The sequence below is a fragment of the Protopterus annectens genome, chromosome 12.part0 (assembly GCF_019279795.1).
Source record: "Protopterus annectens isolate FY-2018-M chromosome 12.part0, PAN1.0, whole genome shotgun sequence".
Classification (NCBI taxonomy): domain Eukaryota; kingdom Metazoa; phylum Chordata; order Ceratodontiformes; family Protopteridae; genus Protopterus; species Protopterus annectens.
Window position 1 is genome coordinate 890,380,152 of NC_056746.1, and position 24,999 is coordinate 890,405,150.

A 24,999-nucleotide genomic window follows, 5' to 3' on the forward strand; every position below is an offset into this window, starting at 1 on the left:
CAAAAATGACAACCATACAAGTATCTAACAAATGTATCATACCAAGTAACAGGCTCAGTGGTAAACTTCATGTTCATTTTTCAGTCCTAAGATTGTATTTACTTTGTTAACCACACATTTCCATGTAAGAAGAGGAAATTCAAAATAAGAGCAGAAGGTTTATATTCATACATACATGTGTTTCACAAGTGAAAAAACACTCCATGAATAGAGAAGACCAGATCGCAGTTCAGGTTTCATGAGTTATAAAGTTGTGTTGTGCAAATACATTACAGTCATTACTTTTTACCTTTTATGAAATGCATTTCATCCTTAGTTTACTTTAGCTGGGACACTAATACAAACAATGGTCTCTAGAAGGTAAGCAGAGATAGCATGATATACTGCTGGACTGCGATATTACAAAATGTCATGATTTCCATACTGCTTTTCCTTTACCGAGTACATAATTATCTGTACGTCTCCCCTTTTTTTTATTTAGTTTCTGCCTCTGTAGATATTCTGCAGTTGTGCAGAGACAGAAGGCTACATTACTACTCTCGCCTTTCAGCAGCGAGGATTTAACAAAAAATTTGTCAAACCAAGATATTTTCTTAGCCAAAGAGGCCAGTAACTGAAAATGGTGAAGGAAGACTTCATCACAGATGGATATGAAAGAAGGGATATTTCCCAGAAACATATGCAGATATACATATTCAGAAGACTCCTATGTATCTACATGTTACAAAGATAGACAGTATCTGCTATGTGTCAAATTCATTAATGTGCTTGGGTCATATATAATTAAAAGTGAAACTTAACAAACCAGTAAGAGGAGATGATAGCTATAAGCTCTCATAGTGGCCAGTGTAAATAATATACAGATTGTTAAATTCCAATAGACAGTAACCAGAGCTAATAATTCTGTTGTAATATAAACTGATTAACCTGTAGTGTACTCACTTCTGTAAACATTGAAGTAAAATGTGTACATGACAAAATCAGATAAACTTATTTGTTAACACTAAAAGGAGAAACATAAACAGAGCACATTACTTACCAAGTTCTACATTTCTGGTTCGTGGGTTACACTGCTTATGGCCTTTACAGCTTCTCAACTCCATGAGCTGAACATGCAACTGGTTGAGGACATCTCTATCTAGAGTGTTTACAATGTTCATCAGCTGAAAGGTAACATAAGATGGATCAGGAGAAGCACTTCCAATATTGTGCAGTGCAAACATTTATGTGAGTACAGCAACAGTGCAGCTGTATAAATTTGAAATCAATTCTGCTTTTACTGTCTCGTGTCTGTTTTTTATCATTGCCACCTTTTTAGAGGATCAACATTCACAATAGTAATTTGCACTCCAACATACTGAGACCACTCCAGCTGCCATATTTCTCTTAAAAGAGGCATACACAATCACATAGCTGATATGTCCATCATAAAGCAGCCATGTACATGCATCCAGCCATCATTCCATCCTGTGTCAGATACACATATGCACACAACTGTCATGTCCATCTTTTGATAAGTAACCACATGCACAGCTACTAGGTCCCTCTCAAAGCAATAAAACACATGCAATCATCCATCCTGTGACAGGCACACATGTACCCAAGTTGCATGTCCATCCTGAGATAGGTAGCTACATACTCAGCTTGCATGTCCCTCTTACAACAGACAAGCACATGCACTCATCCAATGATCCAAGTTTGTGTAGTGACAGAGATACTGGAAGAGTCTAAGACAGAAGGATGGGAAATGACCAGTTATGGCTCACCCATCCTCAGGGTACTATATGGTGGTTCCTGACTGGCTCTTCTGCCATTCCAGTACTAATGGAGGAGGCCCAACAGCATGGAAAGCAGATGTCAGTATCAGGTGGTACATGTGTTGTGGCTACCCAAGCTGGTAAGGGTAGCCTTTATCTGTGTATGCATGGACAACAGGGCATTGGTAGTCCCTGTGGTGATGGAGGTACATCTATCACCATCAGGAGCCAGGTTAGACCTTAACATAGACCCACCCCCATTGCTCACATTCTACTAGGTATATGCATGACCCAAAGAACACTTATGGTTGCCTGGATTATTGTCTCCTCTGGACAGCATGCACTGGGTACACTCCTAGTAGATGTGAGGGGAGGCTTGGCGGTTGGCAGGCACAGAGGCAAAAACCACAAAAAAGTGTGAAGAGTCCCTGTGTTTGGACTGAACATTTTATTTTCTTATTTATTTTATTTTGAATTTAACTGGGGTAGAGCACTGATCTCATTGGACCTATTTCTCCATCTGGGGTAAACACAACAGATGCATGACATTATGTAAAATGTGAATGACAAAGTGCAGCATATGCAAAATATTATGCAAAAAGTGGATATTACAGTTGGCTTGAGGGTATAAAGGCAATAGGTATATGACATTATATTAAGAGTGAATGACAACACATGACATATACATGCATTCTGAGAGAAAATCAGAGTTGGCATGCTGAATAGCATGCAAGGGTAGGAACAGATTTAAGTTATATGCCCAAAGAGACAGCAGTTGTATTTCCCTAGAGTCTTGAAATGTGTTTTTATTTATGATTAGAAAATGTGGTAAGAGCAATAATAACTGGGAAAAGAAGAGAGAGATTCCCACAGTTTGGTGCGAAGGACTGAGAGACCATGGTGTGTGCAGTGAAGTCTAGTTTGGGGGATTTGTAGGCGAGGGTGTTGGGCGCGCAGACTACATACTGCCTGCAGGAAGCTAGCCAGTTGGCATCCTGCAGTTTTGCAGAAGTCCTTTCTTTTTTTCCTTTTTTCCCTTCACTTGAAGAGCAGAGGGAGTGGGGTGCTAGTTCAGGGTGGTCGTTGAGCAGGCTATGCTTCTGCAAAAGACTATCAGTTTTGTAAGCTGCGTGATTCTTTAATAACAAAGAGGATACTGGCTTGTGTCAAAAATGATGAAACAAGGGTCAGACTATTAACACAAAAAGAAATGACCTTGCAAAAATGTATGAAAGTGCGCAGAGCAAGTGAAATTTCTACTGAACAGTTAAAAGACTTGACAAACTGCCCCTTCTGTCTGTGACAGTTACACACATGCATTCAGCTGTCATGCCAATCCTATGACAGTTACAGACACATGCACTCTGCTGTCATATCCCTCATGGCATACATATGCATCCAGCTGCCATGTCCATCCTACACAAATGCACACATGCACCCATCTGGGTATGTCCACCCTGTGACAGATAAACATTTGTTCAGCTGTCATATCCATCCCATGGCACACACATGCATCCAGCTGCCATACCTAGTCTATGACAGATACATACACACATCAGGCACAAACATGAGCAAATACAGTGAAATTACTACTGTAGATTTAAAAAAGTTAACAAGCTGCCACATCCATCTTCAACAGATATATGTATGAATCTTACTGTCATATCCTTTCTATGGCAGATACATACATGCACAAATCTGTCATATCCCTCTTAACAGACATACACATGCACCCAACTGCCTTGTTCATCTCACACAAATACACACTGTAATGTCCATCCTATGAAAAATACACATTTGTGCTTGACTGTCCTGTGCATCCCATGAAATGCGCACACACACACACACACACACACACACACACACACACACACACACACACACACACACACACACACACACACACACACACACTAATTGCCATTTCCATTGTAGACAGAGACACATATGTAGTCCACTGCCATATCAGTCCTACAGCAGACAGACACACAGCTGCACTTATTGGTCACGTGTATCCTGTGGCAGATACACATATATGTATCCAGCTGCCATGTGCATACCATAATACACACACACACACACACACACACACACACACACACACACACACACACACACACACACACACACACACACACATACCCAGCTGCCATTTCCACTGCAGACAGACACATACATGCAGTCACCTGACATTATCAGTCTTATGGCAGACAGACACACAGCTGCACTGATCAGTCACATGCATTCTGTGACAGATACACACATACATCAAGCTGCTGTGTTCACCTTACAAGAGATACATAAATGTGCTTAGCTTTCACATCCATTTTATGAAGATACACAATGCACCTAGCTGCCATGTCTATCTAAACAAAGATACACATATGTATGCAGCCACATAGTTGTAGTAGCCCTCCTATGACAGATACTTTCAGCAGGTATGTTTACCTTATGATAAGTGCACACATACACACAACTGCAGCATCATTACTATGATAATCAACACAAGCACCCTGCTGCCGTGTCCATCCAGTGAAAGATATACACACATGTAACCACTTGGCATGTCCATACTATAAAAACACAGATATACATCCAGCAGCCATGTGAATTCTGCAACAGACACACACACATAACCAAGTGTGACATCAGTCTGTGACAGGTACACAAGCACCCAAATGGCACATTCACCCTATAACAGACATGCATATACACACATCTGTCACATTCATCTTATGCAAATACAAACATCTAGCTGTCACATCATCCACTGACAGACAGACACACATATACACACTCTGCTGCCACGTTAACACATACAAATATAAACATAGCTGTCATATTGATCTTGAAATGGTTACATTACAAACACAGAAATGATGTGAGTTCCACAATGGATATATGATAACGACCAGCAGTCATGTCTGTACTATAACAGATACATGCACCCACCCAACTGTTATATCCATCATATGAGATGTACATACACTCATACCCATATCTATGTCCAGCATTAGCAGATACACACATGTATTCCATTGCCATATACATTTTATCTCAGATTTACACACAATACAACAGCAAAGTCCACACAAAAGAATCTATCTGTTATGTACATCAAAAGACTGACACATATGCACCTACCTGTCATAGCCATTATATGAGAAATACAGCAGCCATGTCAGCACTACAAAAGATACAAAATTCACCTAAATGACACATCCGTCCTATGACATGTACACACACATGCCTGGCACTCATGCTTGTCCTGTAACAGATAAACACATGCACCCAGCATCCATATCCATCTTATGACAGGTACACACATTCTCCCAGATGCTATGTTGCTCATTTCAGTAACAGACATGCATCCGTTTTTCATGTCTCTCATATTACAGATATATACACACAGGCATTTGACCTTCATGTCCATACTATGACAGCTACACAGATGCATCTTGCTGTCATGTAATTCTTTAACAGATACACCTATGCAACTGTCTTGTTCATTCTATGACGCTACACATCTGAAAGCTACAAACACCTTTCAAGTCTATCCTTAGACAGCCACACATACATATAAATAGCTATTATGTCTTCATATGGCACACAACCATCATGTGACAAACATACACATATAGCCAAGATCATTTTATGATAGCGACACACCAACATCCAGTTGTGACATCTAACTCATAGCAGACATACACATGAACACAGATACAGACACATGCAACTAGTTGCCATTTCCATTCTATGACAGATGCACATATGAACACAACTGCTGCAACAATCCTATGACAGATACACATACATACATACACAACTGCCATATACATCTTATGATAAATACATACATTCACCCATCAGCAGTATCTGTACTACAATAGATACACATATGCACACATCTGCCATGTTATGCTTTGACAAATGCACACATGCATCCGGCTGATATAAACATTTTAGGAAAAATATCCATATGTTCCCATTTGCCATGTCCATATGTCAGACACACACATGCACTCAGCTGTCTTGTCCTTATTACAAATATACACATGTATCCAGCTTACATGTTGAAACTATGTCAGACACACAAATGTATCCAACTGTCAAGTACACCCTATGACAGATACACATATGAACCCAGCTGTCATGTTATCATATGACAAATGCACATAAGCAACCACATGCCATGTACATTCTATGGCATATACACATGCACCCAGCAGGCATGTCCATATATGAAATGTACACACATGCATCTGGCTATGTACAATATATGGCAGATATATGCACCATATCATGTTTGACTTACAGCAGACAGACACATGCACCCAGCTGCATGAAGATCCTATGACAGATAAACATATGCACCAGACTGTTATTTCTGCTCTATAACAGATATTCGTATGGAACCATCTGCCACATCCATCCTACAGTAGATACAGACACTCATCCAGCTATAATGCACATTATGCAGCGTATACATACATTTACACAACTGCTACATCAATCTTACAGCAGAAACACACATGCACCTAATTGCATGTCCATTCTACAACATATATACACACAGGTACGCTGTTGCCACCCATCCTACAACAGTTATGCACATCTTTACTTACCATATCCAACCAATGACAGGTACACATATGCATCCACCTGTCATTTCATCTTATGGTAGATACACAATGAACTCAGCTGCTATCTCTCTCCTTTACACAGATACATACAAGCACCCATTAGTCTTATTACTTCTATGACAGACACATGCACCCAACTGACACATCCATTCTGTGACAGACACAAACATGCATCCAGCTGAGATATCAGTTCTAAGACAGGCACACACACACACACATGCACACAGCTATTAGGTCCATCCTATGACACAAACCTGCATCCAGCTGTTAGGTACTTCATATGACAGATACACATGTAGGCATCCAGCTGCAACATACATCTCATGATAGACATGCACATACATCCAACTGCCATGTCCATTCTATGACACACACACATCTGCATCATGCATGTATGGCTCAGGTCACACATGCATGGTGTGCCTTGTGCCTTATCTACCTTATACTCATTACCACAATACACTGGCATGTCTGCACACAGTGGACACTCACTTGGAAGGTCACTCCAAAACAGCACTTTGACACAATGCCTGCTGCTCATGGTTGAAAAACCATGAGAAAATCTCTATAATGTCACATTAGTCAGTTAACTGTAATACACATACCCATACAAGCAGCACAATATTCTTCATAATTAAGTTACAATACTTCCCTGTCCTCACAAATATATGTGTACTGTCATTATGCAACTTTTTTGTATGGCTAGTATAACATGAATTCTTAGTTACAAACAGAATAAAAATAAACTCACATAATGGCTCTTGTTTTAGCCTTTCCTCATCAAGATCATGGACACATGCAGCTGGCAGTTTAGGTACACTGAGCCCTGTTTCAAAAATAGTGAATCCAGTATACTACTATTCAAAGCTGTGGTTGTCGTACATATACTTTACTCTGGGTAAAATAGGCATACATTGTTTCCCTGTAGGCTTTTTCAGACAAGTTCAAAATAAACCTTCAAATTAATTTCTCAGAAGTCCTAAGCATAAACTGGATGGACCAGAAAAAAAAAAGAATGTGTCAAGAAAACAAATGCACATGCGTGCATACACATACACACACACAAACACATGCACACTTAGCATGTAACTTACTCACCTGATAGGGATCTGTGTTAAGGTCAAAATACTCCAAAAACCCGGTAGCAAACTCACAAAAGAGGAAGTTGTGGGTCTCGTTAATAGTTCGCAAGCACCAGTATGTGTTGTTGTTTGCACTTGTGCAGGCACAGAAGGGTCCCACTGTAAATTTAAAAGATCATTTCATAAAGTTACAATCATTGCTGTTCCAAAACCAGGTCTGAGAAACTGTGGCTACTGATTTTCTTCTGACATTTTAACAGTTCACATTCAGCTTATTTCTCTTTAACCCTTCATGCATGCACTGGCTGGGAAGATTCACCTGCCTAGCTGACTCCATGGCACACAGAAGGTGAAACCCTGAAAGCACCTTAGCTGGGGAACCTTTAGCTAACATCCCAGGTGCAAGAGGAGCTGTCTGGGGGGATGGGAATGAATGATTTTGCAACCTTTAGAAAAGATTGGAGAAATACCTCAAAACATCTCACCTCTCTAGGGATGTGATGTGGCTGACTATAGCCAAATACCTACATACAGCCAGTTGTTTGGATCATTCAACCTAGAGCCATAGCTTCTTGAACATAACAGTACATGGCAGCAGTTAGTTGTGTATTCTTTTTTGCACATTACAGTATAGCAAAACTGTAATACATATTAATGAGGTGGGCGTGACCTGTGGTTGGTGTCTCTCAAAGAAAATGTAAGACAAATATTACTGAGCAAGGAAAGGGATGGCAAGAATGGGATCCCAAAGGCCCTTCATGAAAAGATCACAGATCGGATTCTGGGCAGGTAAGTAAAAAATATGTATCTGGAATGTTGTTGTAAGTTGCCCTTTTGGGGTGGGGAGCCACAGCCATAACATTCTGTGTAAGCAAAACCTGAGCATGCAGCTCTATTCAGAGAGTCAGCACAGCCACAGCAGTGGGACAAATCTGTAAACAAAATGTTGTGAAGGTCCTACTGAAACCTTCTTAGACAGGATTTCACAGCATACAAAGGTGATGGAGCCAGTGCCAGGAGAAGAGTTTGCAGTACCAACTACTAGTGATCCCTGAGTAGCCACTTCAAAAGACCACTCCTCAGGATCAGACTGTACAACCAGAGGCTCCAGTCAATCATCAGATGGTTGTGTGGCACAAAAACCTTAAAATATACTCCTATGTTGGGAGTAAAGGTTGTGCCTCCTCAAGCACTTTTCTTTTAAGCATTTCACATTTTGTATTTTTTTCTTCCAATTAATAAGTTAAACACAGTATTTGCATGGTACGCTGTGGTATGGTTAACTTAATGTGAAGTGAAACTATTACCAAAGTCAGGTTTCAAACCCCTTGTACTTCCTGCATGAATAGGGCTAAGTTAAAATACATATTAAATCACTGTCAAAACAGAAAAAGTTTTCAGATGCTAGGAACCCCCTACTAAGTACATGTAAAATAACAAGAACAAACTGCAAGATACAGCAATGGCCTATCCCCTAGATCTATTAATTTACTCGACATACAACTAAGGTATTATCAAACCCAAACAAATTAACACCATAGGCATATTTTGCAACAGTAATAGCTTACATTTTCTGGCAAAGCAAATGTTTATAATAATCTCCTTTAAGTTAGTCCTCACATCCAAGATGTAAGAGATCAGTTGAAGGTCATTATCTATTACCCTCCCTTGTGTAGGTAATTTAATATAGCAGTGCAATCATTTTTATCTTTTCCAACGGGACGGGAGATTACTCTTCATTATACGATACCATAGTGCCATTTATCTTTAATTCTTTTCTGTACCTGTCTAATCTGATTATAGAGTTCTCTTTTCTTTATTTCATCCATTAAGCCCAAAACATGTTCCCATTTCTGTTAATCTGTCTTTTTCAATAATAGATTGACAGGTGTGTACTAGGCTAGTGACCAGTAAGGCCTGGAGTTCAGGTCAGGTGATTACTATAACTGAAGAGTCAGCTGATAGTTGTATATGTCATGTGACTATTCCTAATATTTTTATTGGTTTATGGAGACTTAAATACAAGTATTTTGAGATGTTATTTTATTGTATCTGAAGAAACATTGTGGAAGCAATGCGAAAGCGCCCATACTTTATTAAACTCAAGTTACCTTTTAACTGCCGTGTCTAACGCCTCCTTGGTTTTGCCTCTTGATTATGTTTTGTACTAGGAGTTGGTTTCATCCATTGACGTGGTGAGATTTTTGCGACTTTTTTATTTTGTTTTCACCTCGTTTGGAGCAAGGCAGAAAGTTGTTCAATTGAACTACCCTATAATCCTATCAAAGGGAACTTGAATAAAAAATTCACTGAACTTTTGCAAACCAATAATAATCCATTTATTGACATTACGAACTGCTTACTGAGTGTGAAAACTGAAATACCAGCATATGATACAGTGGCACTCTTGAATATACAAAGAGAATTTGAGGAGAAAATGGTGAAATTAAAGAAAATGCAATGGCAAACTAAGTACTTTGAGGCCTGTTTATATCATCATATCATACCTAGAGGCCTACGTGTTTTGGTCATGCCCATGTATGGCTCACAATATCCTGAACTTTTAGCCAAGTGGCAGAAAATTAATTTGGAGAGAAGCATGAATTATATGCGTTTGTTAGTAGAATTTTTCAGGCCGACTCAGGAGGCCTTAGTAAATGACTTACAAAGTTTGTTGCAACAGCTACAAGACAGTTTCCCCAAGGCGATAGCGATGGACACCACAGAATGATTGTATGCATATGCTTGAAAGGAAATAATAGATGCAGAAGCATAAGAAATTAGCACAGGGCTTAACTGATTTTCAAGCAGGCCAAGTATTTTCTTGGCCACCTGAACGCAGTAAGCCAAGTGACAGAATATTGAATAATCAGCAGGAAGTCCCTGCAATGGCTAACACCAGTTCAGGTATATCCACTCCTTCAGTGATTACCACAGTATCCAACTATGCAGAACAGACCACATCCACCAATAGTAGTGATGTCATCACATTGGTACACCAGCAAGAAGACATGAGACCTAAAGCAGGTTCCATGCATTTACAAGTGGATCAACAGGTTTTTATCCCCAACTACCTCTACCCATAAGAAAACATATGGAACCGGACATGTACAGGCATGGCAACAGGAAGAGGAGGAATTCATCCAGAGATTCAGTGGGAACACCATCAGTCAAGAAGTTCTGGTCGCAGAACAACAACACACGTTGATATATAACTTGTCACAGTACATATTGAATGAGGATGAAAAGAAAGTGTTAAGCAAAGGACCGACATTTGTTCCAGCAACTCACACCAACATTTGTGACACCATTTTGTAAGTGAAGCTGTTTTTCAGGAACATTATATTAAAATTGATGTATTCTAATAATAATGAGCAAGCTACTACATTTAAGAAACCGAGTGTTTATGTTCCTCATTTAAATTTGTTGTTGGAAGCTTTTATCAAAACATGTGAAACAGATTTACATGCAATGCATACTGATAAAGGTAGGAAAGCAAAACAATTTTTCAACTTGACTAAACTGGAACATAAAACCATTGAAACATTAAGCAATAATGAACATATACTTTGTCCAGCAGACAAGGGAGGGGCAGTGTTGATCTTGGATAGGAGTTATTACATCGATAAAATTAATTGTATGCTTTCTGACTGTGACACATATGATAAAACTGATATGCATACTATACGTAAGATAAGCAGTACAATTTCAGATCATTTATATGATATTTTCAACAGCTCTTTGATCTCTAAAGAACTGTATGATTATTTAATTGTAACTCATCCTGTCATCCCTATAATTAAAGGAGTACCTAAAGTTCACAAATCTATGGTAGAACCCCACTTAGGCCTACAGTATCTGGAAGAGGATGGCTCACTGAGCCTATGCCTATATATGTTAAAAACTTGAGACCTGCCATGGACTAATCTAAAGTAATTTTAAAAGATTCTAAAGATTTTTTAACTACTTTATTTGAACATATAGAACAGCACCCTTTAACTGCTGAATTCATTTTTGTGATGTTAGATGTCTGTTCTTTGTTCACGGTAATACACAATGATCAGGACGTGACTTCCATTAAACAGTACCTATCTAAACACTCTGAATACTCACCTAGACATATAGATCTTTTATGCATGATGGTAGAGAGCATATTAGAAAATAATGTTTTCATGTTTAATGAAGAGTATTTTCTACAGAAACACGGGGTGGCCATGGGTACCTCATGTGCCAACTCATATGCCAACATGGTTATGGCACAATGGGAGGGAGATTATGTCTTGAATGGCCACAACAGGGTTTTTTTTCCATATTTACATCACTACAAACATATTGTGGATGATATTTTTTGATTTGGCAAGGAGATGCTAATACTCTAGATGATTTCTGGTGTATTTAGAACACATCACTGACTTTCTTAAATTCACCATGCAGAAATCTACAGAGAAATTTGATTTTTTGGACATACATATATATCTTGAAACAGGTATAATTAAAACTAAAATACAGAGGAAAATGTTGGACTAACAGTCTATTAGAAAGATCTAGCATGCATCCTCCACATGTATTTGACAATGTGACTCAGGTGCAATTTCTGCGATTTTCCTTCCTTACTAGTGATGACCAACATCTAGATAGTGTTTTTCAAGGAGTTACAGCTCACTTAAAGAATAGAGGATATTCATCAGATTTATGTGAAAAATATGCCACCATGGTTAAGAAGGAGAGGGAAGGGAGAGACAAACCTCATTTCTCCAAACCACCCAGTAGGGTACCCCCAACCACTGTGGTAGCAAATGTCAACAGGTTGATTTTAAGATATACTTCAGGCAATAGGCAGATTATGAACATTATCAGGAAGAATCTGCACATCTTATTATCAGATGAACATATATATGAGTTGGTGGGTGATCACCCACGAGTAGATTATAAAAATAGCAAATCCTTGAAACAGAAATTATGCTATAAGGAATCAAGGCAACGAGTACAACAGATTTCTCAGAGGAAGGGAACTTATAGGTGTAGAAATTGCTATGCGTGTAAATACATGGTCAGTGGTGACACATTTATACACCCAGATTCAGGGAAGGAATATAAGATGAAGTTTTATGCGGGTTGTTCCACGTATAATGTAATTTATCTTGCTATCTGCAAGGAATGCTACAGTTTTTATGTAGGAAAAACAAATAGAACATTGAGCGAAAGAGTACGTGAGCATGCATATAAAAGTAAGAAACAAGATCTTACAGTGGCCACGACCAAGCATGTACATGACACTAACACAGCACATAGTTTTAGTTTTTTAGTATTACAATGGTTTAATGACAATATGAGATTGGGGGAACTTAGTGAATAAAACAGAACAAGAAGAGCAAAAATGGATTACTAGGTTACAAGCTGACAGGAAACATGGTTTAAATGAAAGTGTTTGCTTGAAACCTTTTCTAGCAGATAGTCCACTTATTAGGTAATTACCTGTATTTATTTAGATATATATTGTTTTTTAGTTCATTTTCATGTACATTTTTGTCCGCACCTGTGGATTACTGCAGTATTGTATGCATTTGCCTTAGCATTTCACATTACTGTAGTTTAGGTGCATATCGGACACATAGGTATTTGTTATATATTTTATTTATTTATTATTTATTTATTTAAATTTGTTGACCGGGAGTGTCCGACTGGACGTTGGTCCATTTTCAGCGGAGGCCCGGGGAGAAAAGCTCCACAGTTAAAATAAACAGACAGTATTTACATTGAATTACATAGTGATTAACAATTTACATAGCAATTACTTACAACATATTTACAGATGAAGAACATAGTATATCAGTAGACAACTAGAATCTTTAACTGTGAAGTGCATACCAGACATTAACAAATGTTACAAGAAGAAGAAGTTCGTGCTGTATAATAAGTACTGGCTTATGAGCATCTGAGCTTGCTATAATCAAGGTAGTTAGTGGAGTGGAAAGAAAGGTAGTGGTTGGATGGGGTGGATGATATTAGAGTGGATTTAGAGTGTATACATTTAAGGTTTAGGCATTTTTCACTATGTTTTTGCATATGAACTTTTTATGCAGCTTTGTAATTTAGGCGTCTTCTTTTTTTCTCATTAGTTTACAAGTTTTTTTTTGCATTTTATGAGCATTTTTTTCAGTTAGCTCAGTGAGATGGATTCATATTTGTCATTGACCACTAGAGGGCACTAGTTACATTAGCTATCCTGTAATGAATTCACAGAGACTCTACTTTTGAATGCTGTTTACAACCCAGGTAATTTTGTACCTAAGGAAACTTACACTCATTTAGCAATTGGTTTGTATGAACTTGCGCATTAAAGTGGAGCTTTTGTTGAGTAAAAATTAGAATAGAACTTTGTTCATGTGCAATGAGTATGTTGGATAACAGGAAGGTTTTACTATTAGTCTATGCTCAGTGAGCTGATCCATGTCTTCCAGATCTGCATGCACAAACTGTAATAGCTGACTTTGAAAAGGCATTAGAATGCACTCATTTACAATACATAAACTTGTTGGTTTATGACACAATGTGTTTAGTAAAGCCATGGGGGTGTCCATATAAGTATTTTTTAATTATTTTGCTGTTCTTTATATACATAAGACTGTTGTTGATTAGATTTACTTGCATGGACTGTTTAACTTGATTTTGAAACAGCATGTGTCTGCCTCATTTGAAATAGACATATTTGTTGATTAGTCATAAGTTGTGTTAAGTGGAAGCCATGGGGTGAGAATATAAGTATTTTTTACAAACGTTGTTGTTTTTTATATGGAAAGGTCGTAGAAATTTAAACAGAAATGACACAATGATGCAGGCCTTATGTTTACATCTTGAAGGGGCTATTGAGCAGTTTTGTGTGTGTTTATTTGCTAGTTCTTATGACTTCCATCAGGGGTGTCTGAGTGCCATTAATATGATTATGCCTTTGATAGTATGAGAACTGTTTGTTATATATAAACATGCATGTATATTTTATTTAGGTACTTAATGTGTTAATTTTACCAGCCTTTCAGCTTTGCATTATAGGCTGAATGTTTTATATTTGTTTTTTATGATGAATGTGCTAGTTGAGATTTTACAAGCTAAAGTTTAGGTCATGTGATTAGTAAACTGAAGAGTAAGCTGATTGTTTTATATGTCATGTGACTACTACTAGTAATTTTATTGGTTTATGGAGACTTAGATACAAGTATTTTGAGATGTTATTTTACTGCATTTGAAAAAGTGTGGTGGAAGCAATGCAAAAGCACTCATACTTTATTAAACTCAAGTTATCTCTTAACTGCCTTGTCTACCGCCTCCATGGTTTTGCCTCTTGATTACATTTTGTACTAGGAGATGGTTTCATCCTTTGAAGTGGTGAGATTTTTGTGACATTTTCATTTTGTTTTCACCTTGTTTGGAGCATGGCAGAAAGTCATTCAATTGAACTAGTAAACACCAATAAACGTCCACAAACAAAAGAAACAAAAAAAACTCAGCTCCGGAGTAGGACCTGGAACACCACGTTTGTAAATGTTGCTTAGTTGCTCTGTTTAACAATGAAGAGTACACCAGTACCCCAAACAAGTACACGTTTTGCCAAACGAGTGAAAAAGTAAAATAATAGTGAAATCCAGAGCAAGTTCAATCCACAATAAAGTTTTTAATAAAACTTCCACAGACAAAACCCACGTAAGTGTTAAGCGCTTTTCGTTCGGGTTATACTCGAACTTCTTCAGACATCTTTCTCTAATTGCTGTTACACTTAAATAGTCCCTTCCTTCATTCCTGTCCTATCAGGAAGAAGTAATTATCCACTTTTTTAGCCAACAAAACTTCAAAAATGTTGTTGTTCTCTATGTATATAAAAGGGTTTGTGTAAACAACCAGTATAAGAGTTAATACACTTAAAATTAATTTAAATGTCCTTTTCTGATTTTTTGTAGTTACACAGTCCATTGGGTAAATGGTCATACCTTTATTAAACAATGACCATGTCAGTTATCAAACTTCACTTAACGTTAATATTCTTATACAGTTTATCAATACATATAAATGTGTAATAAACACCCTATTCTTTCCTTTGCATTTCAGTAGTAGTAGTGTGCTAAAGTACAAAAAGTACAAGCAAATCTTTAAATAAAGGTGTTAATATTAGAAAATGTAGTGTTGTTGTTGTATCTACTCTCTAAAGTGTCAACAGCTCCCCCTAGTGCTTCAATATGGTGTTTACCTTGAGGGTTTTTGAAGTTCGATAACTGACATGGTCATTGTTTAATAAAGGTATGACCATTTATCCAATGGACTGTGTAACTACAAAAAAGCAGAAAAGGACATTTAAATTAATTTTAAGTGTATTAACTCTTATACTGGTTGTTTACACAAACCCTTTTATATACATAGAGAACAACAACATTTTTGAAGTTTTGTTGGCTAAAAAAGTGGATAATTACTTCTTCCTAATAGGACAGGAATGAAGGAAGGGACTATTTAAGTGTAACAGCAATTAGAGAAAGATGTCTGAAGAAGTTCGGGTATAACCCGAACGAAAAGCGCTTAACACTTACGTGGGTTTTGTCTGTGGAAGTTTTATTAAAAACGTTATTGTGGATTTAACTTGCTCTGGATTTCACTATTATTTTACTTTGTCGCTCGTTTGGCAAAACGTGTACTTGTTTGGGGTACTGGTGTACTCTTCATTGTTAAACAGAGCAACTAAGCAACATTTACAAACGTGGTGTTCCAGGTCCTTTTGTTCAATTGAACTGGCTTATAATCCTATCGAAGGGAATTTGAATAGAAATTCACTGAACTTTTGCATACCACTAATAATCCATTTATTGATATTGCAAACTGCTTATCGAGTGAGAAAACTGAAATACCAGCAGATGATACAGCGGCTCTCTTAAATATACAAAGATAATTTGAGGAGAAAATGGTGAAATTAAAGATATTGCAATGGCAAACTAAGTACATTGAGGCCTGTTTACATCATCATATTATACCCAGAGGCCTATGTGTTTTGGTCATGCCCACTAATGGCTCACAATGTCCTGAACTTTTAGCCAAGTGGCAGAAAATTAACTTGGCGAGAAGCATGAATTATATGCGTTTGTTAGTAGAATTTTTCAGACCAACTCAGGAGGCCTTAGTAAATGACTTACAAAGTTTGTTGCAACAGCTACAAGACAGTTTCCCCAAGGAGATAGCAATGGACACCACAGAATGATTGTATGATTATATGCATACGTTTGAAAGGAAACAACAGATGCAGAAGCATAAGAAATTAGCATGGGACTTAACTGATTTTCAAGCAGGCCAAGTATTTTCTTGGCCAACTGAACGCAGTAAGGCAAGAGACAGAATATTGAATAATCAGCAGGAAGTTCCTGCAATGGCTAACACTAGTTCTGGTATATCTACTCCTTCAATGATTACCACAGCATCCAACAACAATGCAAAACAGAATACATCCACCAATAGTAGTGATGTCATCACATTGGTACACCAGCAAGAGGACATCAGACCTAAAGCAGGTTCCATGCATTTACAAGTGGATCAACAGTTTTTTTCCCAACTACCTCTACCCATAAGGAAATACATGGGACCAGACAGGTCCAGGAGCGGCAACAGCAAGAGGAGGAATTCATCCAGAAATTCAGTGGGGACACCGTCAGTCAAGACATTCTGGTCACAGAACAACAACACACGTTGATATATAACTTGTCACAGTACATATTGAATGAGGATGAAAACAAAGTGTTAATCAAAGGACTGACGTTTGTTGCAGCAACTCACAGCAACATTTGTGACACCATTTGGAAGTGAAGCTGTTTTTCAGGAACATTATGTTAAAACTGATGCATTCTAATAATAATGCGCAAGCTACTACATTTAAAAAATGAGTGTTTATGTTCCTCATTTAAATCCATTGTTGGAAGCTTTTATCAAAACATGTGAAACAGATTTACATGCGATGCATACAGATAAAGGTAGGAAAGCAAAACAATTTTTCAACTTGACTAAATTGGAACCTAAAACCATTGAAACATTAAGCAATAATGAACATATAATTTCTCCAGCAGACAAAGGAGGGCAGTGGTGATCTTGGATAGGAGTTATTACATTGATATACATTGATAAAATGAAGAGTACATTTTCTGACTCTGACTCATATGATAAAATTGATATGCGTACTATATGTAAGATAAGCAGTACAATTTCAGATGATTTATATGATATTTTCAACATTTCTTTGATCTCTAAAGAACTGTATGATTATTTAATTGCAACTCATCCTGTTATCCCTATAATTAATGGAGTACCTAAAGTTCACAAATCTATGGCAGAACCCCCCACTTCGGCCTACAGTATCTGCAAGAGCATGGCTCACTGAGCCTGTGTCTATATATGTTTAAAAAAACTTGAGTCCTGTCATACACTAATCTAAAGTCATTTTAAAAGAGTAGACTTTTAAGAGTAGATTTTTTAACTACTTTATATGAACATATAGAACAGCACCCCTTACCTGCTGAATTCATTTTTGTGACGTTAAATGTCTGTTCTTTGTTCACAGTAATACCCAGTGATCAGGGAGTGACTTGTATTAAACAGTACCTATCTAAACACTCTCAATACTCATCTAGACATATAGATCTGTTATGCATGATAGTAGAGAGCATATTAGAAAACAATGTTTTCATGTTTAATGAAAAGTATTTTCTACAGAAACAGGGGGTGGCCATGGGTACCTCATGTGACAACTCATATGCCAACATGGTTATGGCACAATGGGAGGGAGATTATGTCTTGAATGTCCACAACAGGTTTTTTTAGGTTCATAGGTAGGTACTAGGCTATCGGCCCTAGGGCACATACAAGCCTAGCCAAAAAATGTACCCTGGCTTTTGCCACCCAAAAAAATTATTTTCCTGTGCCCCTGTCGAGCAGAGCCACAGAAGTGATCCCCGGGGTGAATTTGCCATTTCCCATCCAATCATCAAGATTTTTCTTGAAGAGTGCTAATGAGGAGCTCTGTTTGACATAGACAGGTAGTCTATTCCAGAGTATGGGAAGTCTCTGGGATAGGAATCTATCCCTCCAGCATGTTCTGTTTATTGTGGTGACAAGGTTAAGGTCCCTAGAGCGTATAGCTCGGAGGGATTGGGATTTCTTTAAGTGGGGCATGTCCAACAGCTCTGGGTTTGACATAGCTTTGTATGTTAGGCAGAGATCGCCCCTGAGTAGGCGATATGTGATGGAGTAAAGCTGTAGTTGTTTGAGACAGTCTGCATAGGGCATCTGTTTGAGGCCAGTAATCCTCTTTGTGAGGTATTTCTGTGGTCTTTCCAGCTGTTGTAGATGTCTTGTGAGGTACATACCAAAAGGGGCGTTGTACTCTATAATGGGTCTAATGAGTGATGAGTAGAGGGGAACAATGACCTCTTTTTTTCTGGATGAGAATCCTTTTGTGATGAGATGAGCCACGTAGAAGCATTTCCTGACCACTGTGGCAATGTGATTATCAAAGGAGAGACTACTGTCCACCTGTGTCCCAAGGTCTCATCACGTTTTCAGCATTAAGTAGACTACCAGCTATGTGGTAGTTCATGGGTACAGAGTTTTTAACAAAGGGGATGACAATACACTTTTTGGCATTGAGCTTCAGGCCATGGCTTTGACACCAGGTATCTGTCTCAACGAGGCCCTTTTGTAGTTTGTCCACATCATTAGGAGTTTCGATTATGGCTCCTAGTTTGCAGTTATCTGCAAACTTTGTTAGCCAAAGAACTTCTGTGTTGGCCTGCACTTCAGAGAAGTAGACACCAAACAGGAGAGGACCCAGGACTGAACCCTGTGGTACTCCACTTGTCACTGGTCTGATGTCGGATTTGGAATCCACTACTTTCACAGTATGGGTTCTGTCCATGAGCCAGTTGGCAACCCATCTTGTGACATAGGGATTTATACCTAGTTTAGTGAGCTTATCTATAATTCCAGAGTGGGGGATGGTGTCGAAAGCCTTGGCGAGATCTAGATAAGCTGTGTGAACCATTTTACCCTCATCTATGGCTTTGGTGACTGCTTCAAAGAAGTCAATCAGGTTTAGGAGACATGATCTGCCTTTTACAAATCCAAACTGAGTAGGGTCCAGAGTTTGGAGATTACCAATGTCTTTGTTTATGAGTTCCACGATGATACATTCCATGGCCTTGCAGACCAGGCTCGTCAGGCTAATGGGGCGGTAGTTCACGGGGTCCATCATGGCTCCCCCTTTGTGGAGTGGGATAACTGTTGCTGTGCGCCATTCAGTGGGTACAAAGCCTGAGGTGAGGCTATGATTGAACATGGTACTTGGGTAGGGTGCCAGTTCATTCTGTAGTTCGTGTAGAACGCAGCCTGGGATATTGTCAGGTCCCATGGATGCTGTGTTCTTGGCTTTGGAGAGTGTTTTTTACCTGTGCAGCCGTGATTATAGGAACTTTGCATTCTTCCGGTATAGAGATGGGCTGTCTAGGGGGTGAGAGTGGGGTAAAGTTAGCACTGAACCTATCTGCTAGGATTTTGGCAATATCAGTTGGTTCTGTATATTTAGTGCCATTATGCTGTCACTCAGAGCAGATCTGAGTGTTCCCATTTAGATTCTTGACATAGCTATAGAATGCTTTGTGGTTGTCTTTAGAGTCAGTGGCAATTTTGTTTTCATAACTAGCTTTGGAGGATTTTATGAGGGATCTCAGCTTCTTACTGAGATTGACCAGGGAGTTCCTCCAGTCATGGGATTTTACTCTTTTTTGCAAAAGTTTCTTTCTTCTGTTGTAGAGTTTGTTTAAGGCAGAGGACCACCAGATTGGCTTCCTTTTTTTTTGGAGGATAACATCTTGGTTCTATTAGGGATAGCATGATCCATGCACTCGTGTAAGTGCTTATAAAGTGCATTTGTGTAGGATTCAGCAGTCATACCTCTATTGTCCGTCTGCATGGGTGTCATGAAGTTTGCCACTTCTGTCTTAAGAAGTGTGAAGTTGGCTTTTGAGAAGTTTTTTATGATGGTTTCCCTAATTCGGGCTGGGGGTGGGATGTGGATGTCTAGGCTGATTAGCTTATGGTCGGATCTGACCAACGAGGAATTGACCTCTGGTGTGGAACACTGGTTTCCCATGTTGGTAATGACCAGGTCTAGGATATTGCTGCCCCTGGTGGGGGTGTGAATAAGCTGATCCAAGGCATTGGAATTTATGAATTCTAGAAAACGTTGAGCAAAAGAGATGGTACATGAGTAGTTTTCCCAGTTAATGGTGGGGTAGTTGAAATCGCCCATTATTAGGGTGTTGGGTTGTACCCTAATACTTTCCAGTGTATCAAGAAATGAGGAGTGTGAATCCTGGGGCATGATGGGGGGTCTGTAGCAAGCTACAATTTGGATTGTGGTCTTGCCCAGAGTTAGTTGCACTTGGATAATCTCGAATGCATTATGCTGTGCAACTAGCCAGGAGGTGTGGATATCCTTAATGAATATGGACACGCCTCCACCTTTAGTGCTTCTTTCTGGGTTAGGTGGCCGAAAGGTGTGGTATGAATTGAAGCCTGGTAATGCAGGGGTGTTCTCTGGAGCTTTGAACCAGGTCTCTGTCACTGCACAGATGTCAATGTTCTCCATTTTAAGGAATGCCTCGAGTGAGTGCATTTTGAGGTTTAGATTTCTAGCATTGCGTAGCATTACCCTCAGATTTTGCTTGCTCGTACCTGTTACGGTGGTGAATTTGTCATTGGAACCTTGCCTAAAAAAGGCACTATAGGGGTGGCAGGAGCCTTAGCCAGTATCCGGAATCCTAAGGGAGACAAGTGCAGGCCATCTCTAGCAAAGTGTCGTGGACTGTCGATCATGTCGTCCCAGGCAGACAAATACTGGATCCCCTTAGAATGACACCAGAAGCTTAGCCAATTGTTGAAGTCAATCATTTTGTCCTTGTACTGTGGTATCATTCTGGGTGATGGCAGGATGCTACTCAGGGTTAGGGTCATACCTGCCTGGGATACAAGATCGGAGAGCTCCTCCATGTCTCTTTTCATGTAGTCCAGGGAGGTACGTCTCAGGTCATTCACACCAACATGGACAATGACAGTTTCATATTTGTACTTATTGTGGAGTGACCTGAGTGCATGCGTTATGTGGCGGATCCTGGCACCTGACAGGCAGCTGACAGTAACTTTCTCTTTGTTTAGTCTAGTGAGTGGAACATCAGTGTGCCTGACTATAGAGTCACCTATGACTTGAGTGTTGGGTATGCTGTTATGCCTTATGTGGTTGAGTGTCGCACTGAGTTTGTGGGCTATTTGTCATTTGGGTTATGTTGGGGGGTGGAGTTTGCTTGCGTTTATGCTGTGGATGTCCCTGATGCTTGGGCAGGTTTTTATTGAGAGCCTCCGTGAATGTAGGTGTGTGTTTTGTGTTTCTATGTGTGTGTTTTGGTGGTGTAGGTTTTGAGGGACTATGTGATGAGTGTGGTGTGGTGCAAGTGTTCACCTTCTCCTCTTGACTGTCTAGTCCAGTCTTGGGTGAAGAGAGCTTTGCTTCCAGTTTGGCTATATAAGTGCATTTCTCACAGGTTGTAGTGTTGGGTGGTAGGAGGAGAGGGTTGTCTGTGTATATGAGGCAATTGCTGCATTGCCCCATCCTCATTTATACTACTACAAACATTTTGTGGATGATATTTTTTTGATTTGGCAAGGAGATGATAATACTCTAGATGACTTTTTGGTGTATTTAGAACACACCACTGACTTTCTTAAATTCACCATGCAGAAATCTAAAGAGAAAATTGATTTTTGGACATACATATATATCTTGAAACAGATATCATTAAAACTAAAATACATAGGAAAACATTTTGGGCTAATAGTCTGTCAGAAAGCTCTAGCATGCACCCTCCACATGTATTTGAGAATGTGACGCAGGTGCAATTTCTGGATCTTCCCTTCTTACTAGTGATGACCAACATCTAGATAGTGTTTTTCAAGGAGTTACAACTCACTTAATGAATAGAGGATATTCATCAGATTTATGTGAAAAATATGCCACCAAGGTTAAGAAGGAGAGGGAAAGGAGGGCCAACCCTAACTTCTCCAAATCACGAAGTAGGGTACCTCCAACCAATGAGGTAGCAAATGTCAACAGGTTGACTTTAACATATACTTCAGGCAATAGGCAGATTAGGAACATTATCAGGAAGAATCGGCACATCTTATTATCAGATGAACATATACATGACTTGGTGGGGGATCACCCACAATTAGCTTACAAAAATAGCAAATCCTTGAAACAGAAATTATGCTATAAGTATTCAAGGCAATGAGTACAACAAATTTCTCAGAGGATGGGGAACTTATGGCTGTAGAAATTGCTATGCGTGTAAATACATGGTCAATAGTGACACATTTATACACCCAGATACAGGAAAGGAATATAAGATGAAGTTTTATGTGGGTTGTTCCACATATAATGTAGTTTACCTTGCTATCTGCAAGGAATGCTACAGTTTTTATATAGGAAAAACAAATAGAACATTGAGGGAAAGAGTACGTGAGCATGCATATAAAAGTAAGAAACAAGATCTTACAGTGGCCACGACCAAGCATGTACATGACACTAACACAGCACATAGTTTTAGTTTTTTAGTATTACAATGGTTTAATGACAATATGAGATTGGGGGAACTTAGTGAATAAAACAGAACAAGAAGAGCAAAAATGGATTATTAGGTTACACGCTGACAGGAAACATGGTTTAAATGAGAGTGTTTGCTTGAAACCGTTTCTAGCAGATAGTCCACTTATTAGATAATTACCTGTATTTACTTAGATACATTTTGTTTGTTATTTCATTTTCATGAATATCCATTTTTGTCCGCACCTGTGGATTATCACAGTATTGCATGCATTTGCCTTAGCATTTCATATTACTGAAGTTACGTGCATATCGGACACATAGGTATTTGTTGTATACTTATAAAGTTTAGGCATTTTTAACTATGTTTTTGCACATGAACTTCTTGTGCAGCTTTGTAATTTAGGCGTCTTCTTTTTTTTACATTAGTTTACAGGTATTTTTTTGCATTTTATGAGCATTTTTTCAGTTAGCTCAGCAAGATGGATTCATATTTGTTATTGACCACTAGAGGGCACTAGTTACACTAGCTATCCTGTAATGAATTTACAGAGAGACTCTCCTTTTGAATGCTGTTTACAACCCAGGTAGTTTTGTACCTAAGGAAGCATACACTCATTCAGCAATTGGTTTGTATAGCTCTCAACCTCCATCTCAAAAATGAGGAACACTAGCCCTCATAATATGGAACAAATGGGCAAAATGTGGAACACATACTAACGGCTTACCAACAACTTCAACTAAGAAGGCCATAGGATGGTTAAAATATGCTGGCTTTGCTTATAAAGAAGATCTTTTAATGAATTAATATGACTCATTTCTATTTACCATGGATTTCACTTAAAAAAATTCCTAACACTGAATGTGTGACAGAGTCTTTCAATGTGGAACACTGAGGAACTTTGAGGAACATGAACTTTTTAAGACCCCAAATGAGGTACGTTCCTTGTAATGAGGTACACTTGAGAGGTATGTTGGTTTGTAGAAACTTATGCATAAAAGTGGAGCTTTTAGTGAGTAAAAATTAGAATAGAACTTTTTTCATGTGCAATGAGCATGTTTTATAACAGGAAGGTTTAACTATTAGTGTGTGCTCAGTGAGCTGATCCATGTCTTCCAGATCTGTATGCACAAACTGTAATAGCTGACTTTGAAAAGGCATTAGAATGCAGACTCATTTACAATAGATAAACTTGTTGGTTTATGACAAGATGTGCTTAGTAAAGCCATTGGGGGTCCATATAAGTATTTTTTAATTATTTTGCTGTTGTTTATATACAAGAGACTATTGATTAGATTTACTTGCATGGACTGTTTAACTTGATTTTGAAATGGCATGTGAATGCAGACTCATTTGAAATAGTCATATTTGCTGATTAGTCATAAGATGTGTTACGTGGAAGCCATGGGGGTGAGAATATAAGTATTTTTTTACAAACTTTGTTGTTTTTTATATGGAAAGGTTATAGAAATTTAAACAGAAATGACACAGTGATGCAGGCCTTATGTTTACATCTTGAAGGGGTTATTGAGCAGCTTTGTATCTGTTTATTTGGTAGTTCTTATGACTTCCATCAGGGGTGTCTGATTGCTATTAATATGATTATGCCTTTGATAATATGAGAACTGTTTTGTTATATATAAACATGCATGTATATTTTATTTAGGTACTTAATATGTTAATTTTACCAGCTTTTTAGCTTTGCATTATAGGCTGAATGTTTTATATTTGTTTTTTTATGATGAATGTGCTATTTGGGATTTTGTAAGCTGGAGTTTAGGTCAGGTGATTAGTATAACTGAAGAGTCAGCTGATTGTTTTATATGTCATGTGACTACTCCTA

General features: G+C 38.5%; 1 protein-coding gene across 9 annotated transcripts in view; it reads right to left on the minus strand.

The window, feature by feature from the left end:
• The window catches only part of SULF2 (sulfatase 2), a 1,739,722-nt gene that overhangs the window by 44,367 nt on the left and 1,670,356 nt on the right, over nt 1-24,999 (minus strand). For all 9 annotated transcript variants that reach the window (XM_044089924.1, XM_044089923.1, XM_044089925.1 and 6 more), the window contains 2 exons: nt 7,499-7,641; nt 1,040-1,163 (listed from right to left, as the gene is read on the minus strand). In XM_044089924.1, coding sequence (XP_043945859.1) covers nt 1,040-1,163; nt 7,499-7,641 — 267 coding nt within the window. The remainder of the gene's footprint in view (nt 1-1,039; nt 1,164-7,498; nt 7,642-24,999) is intronic.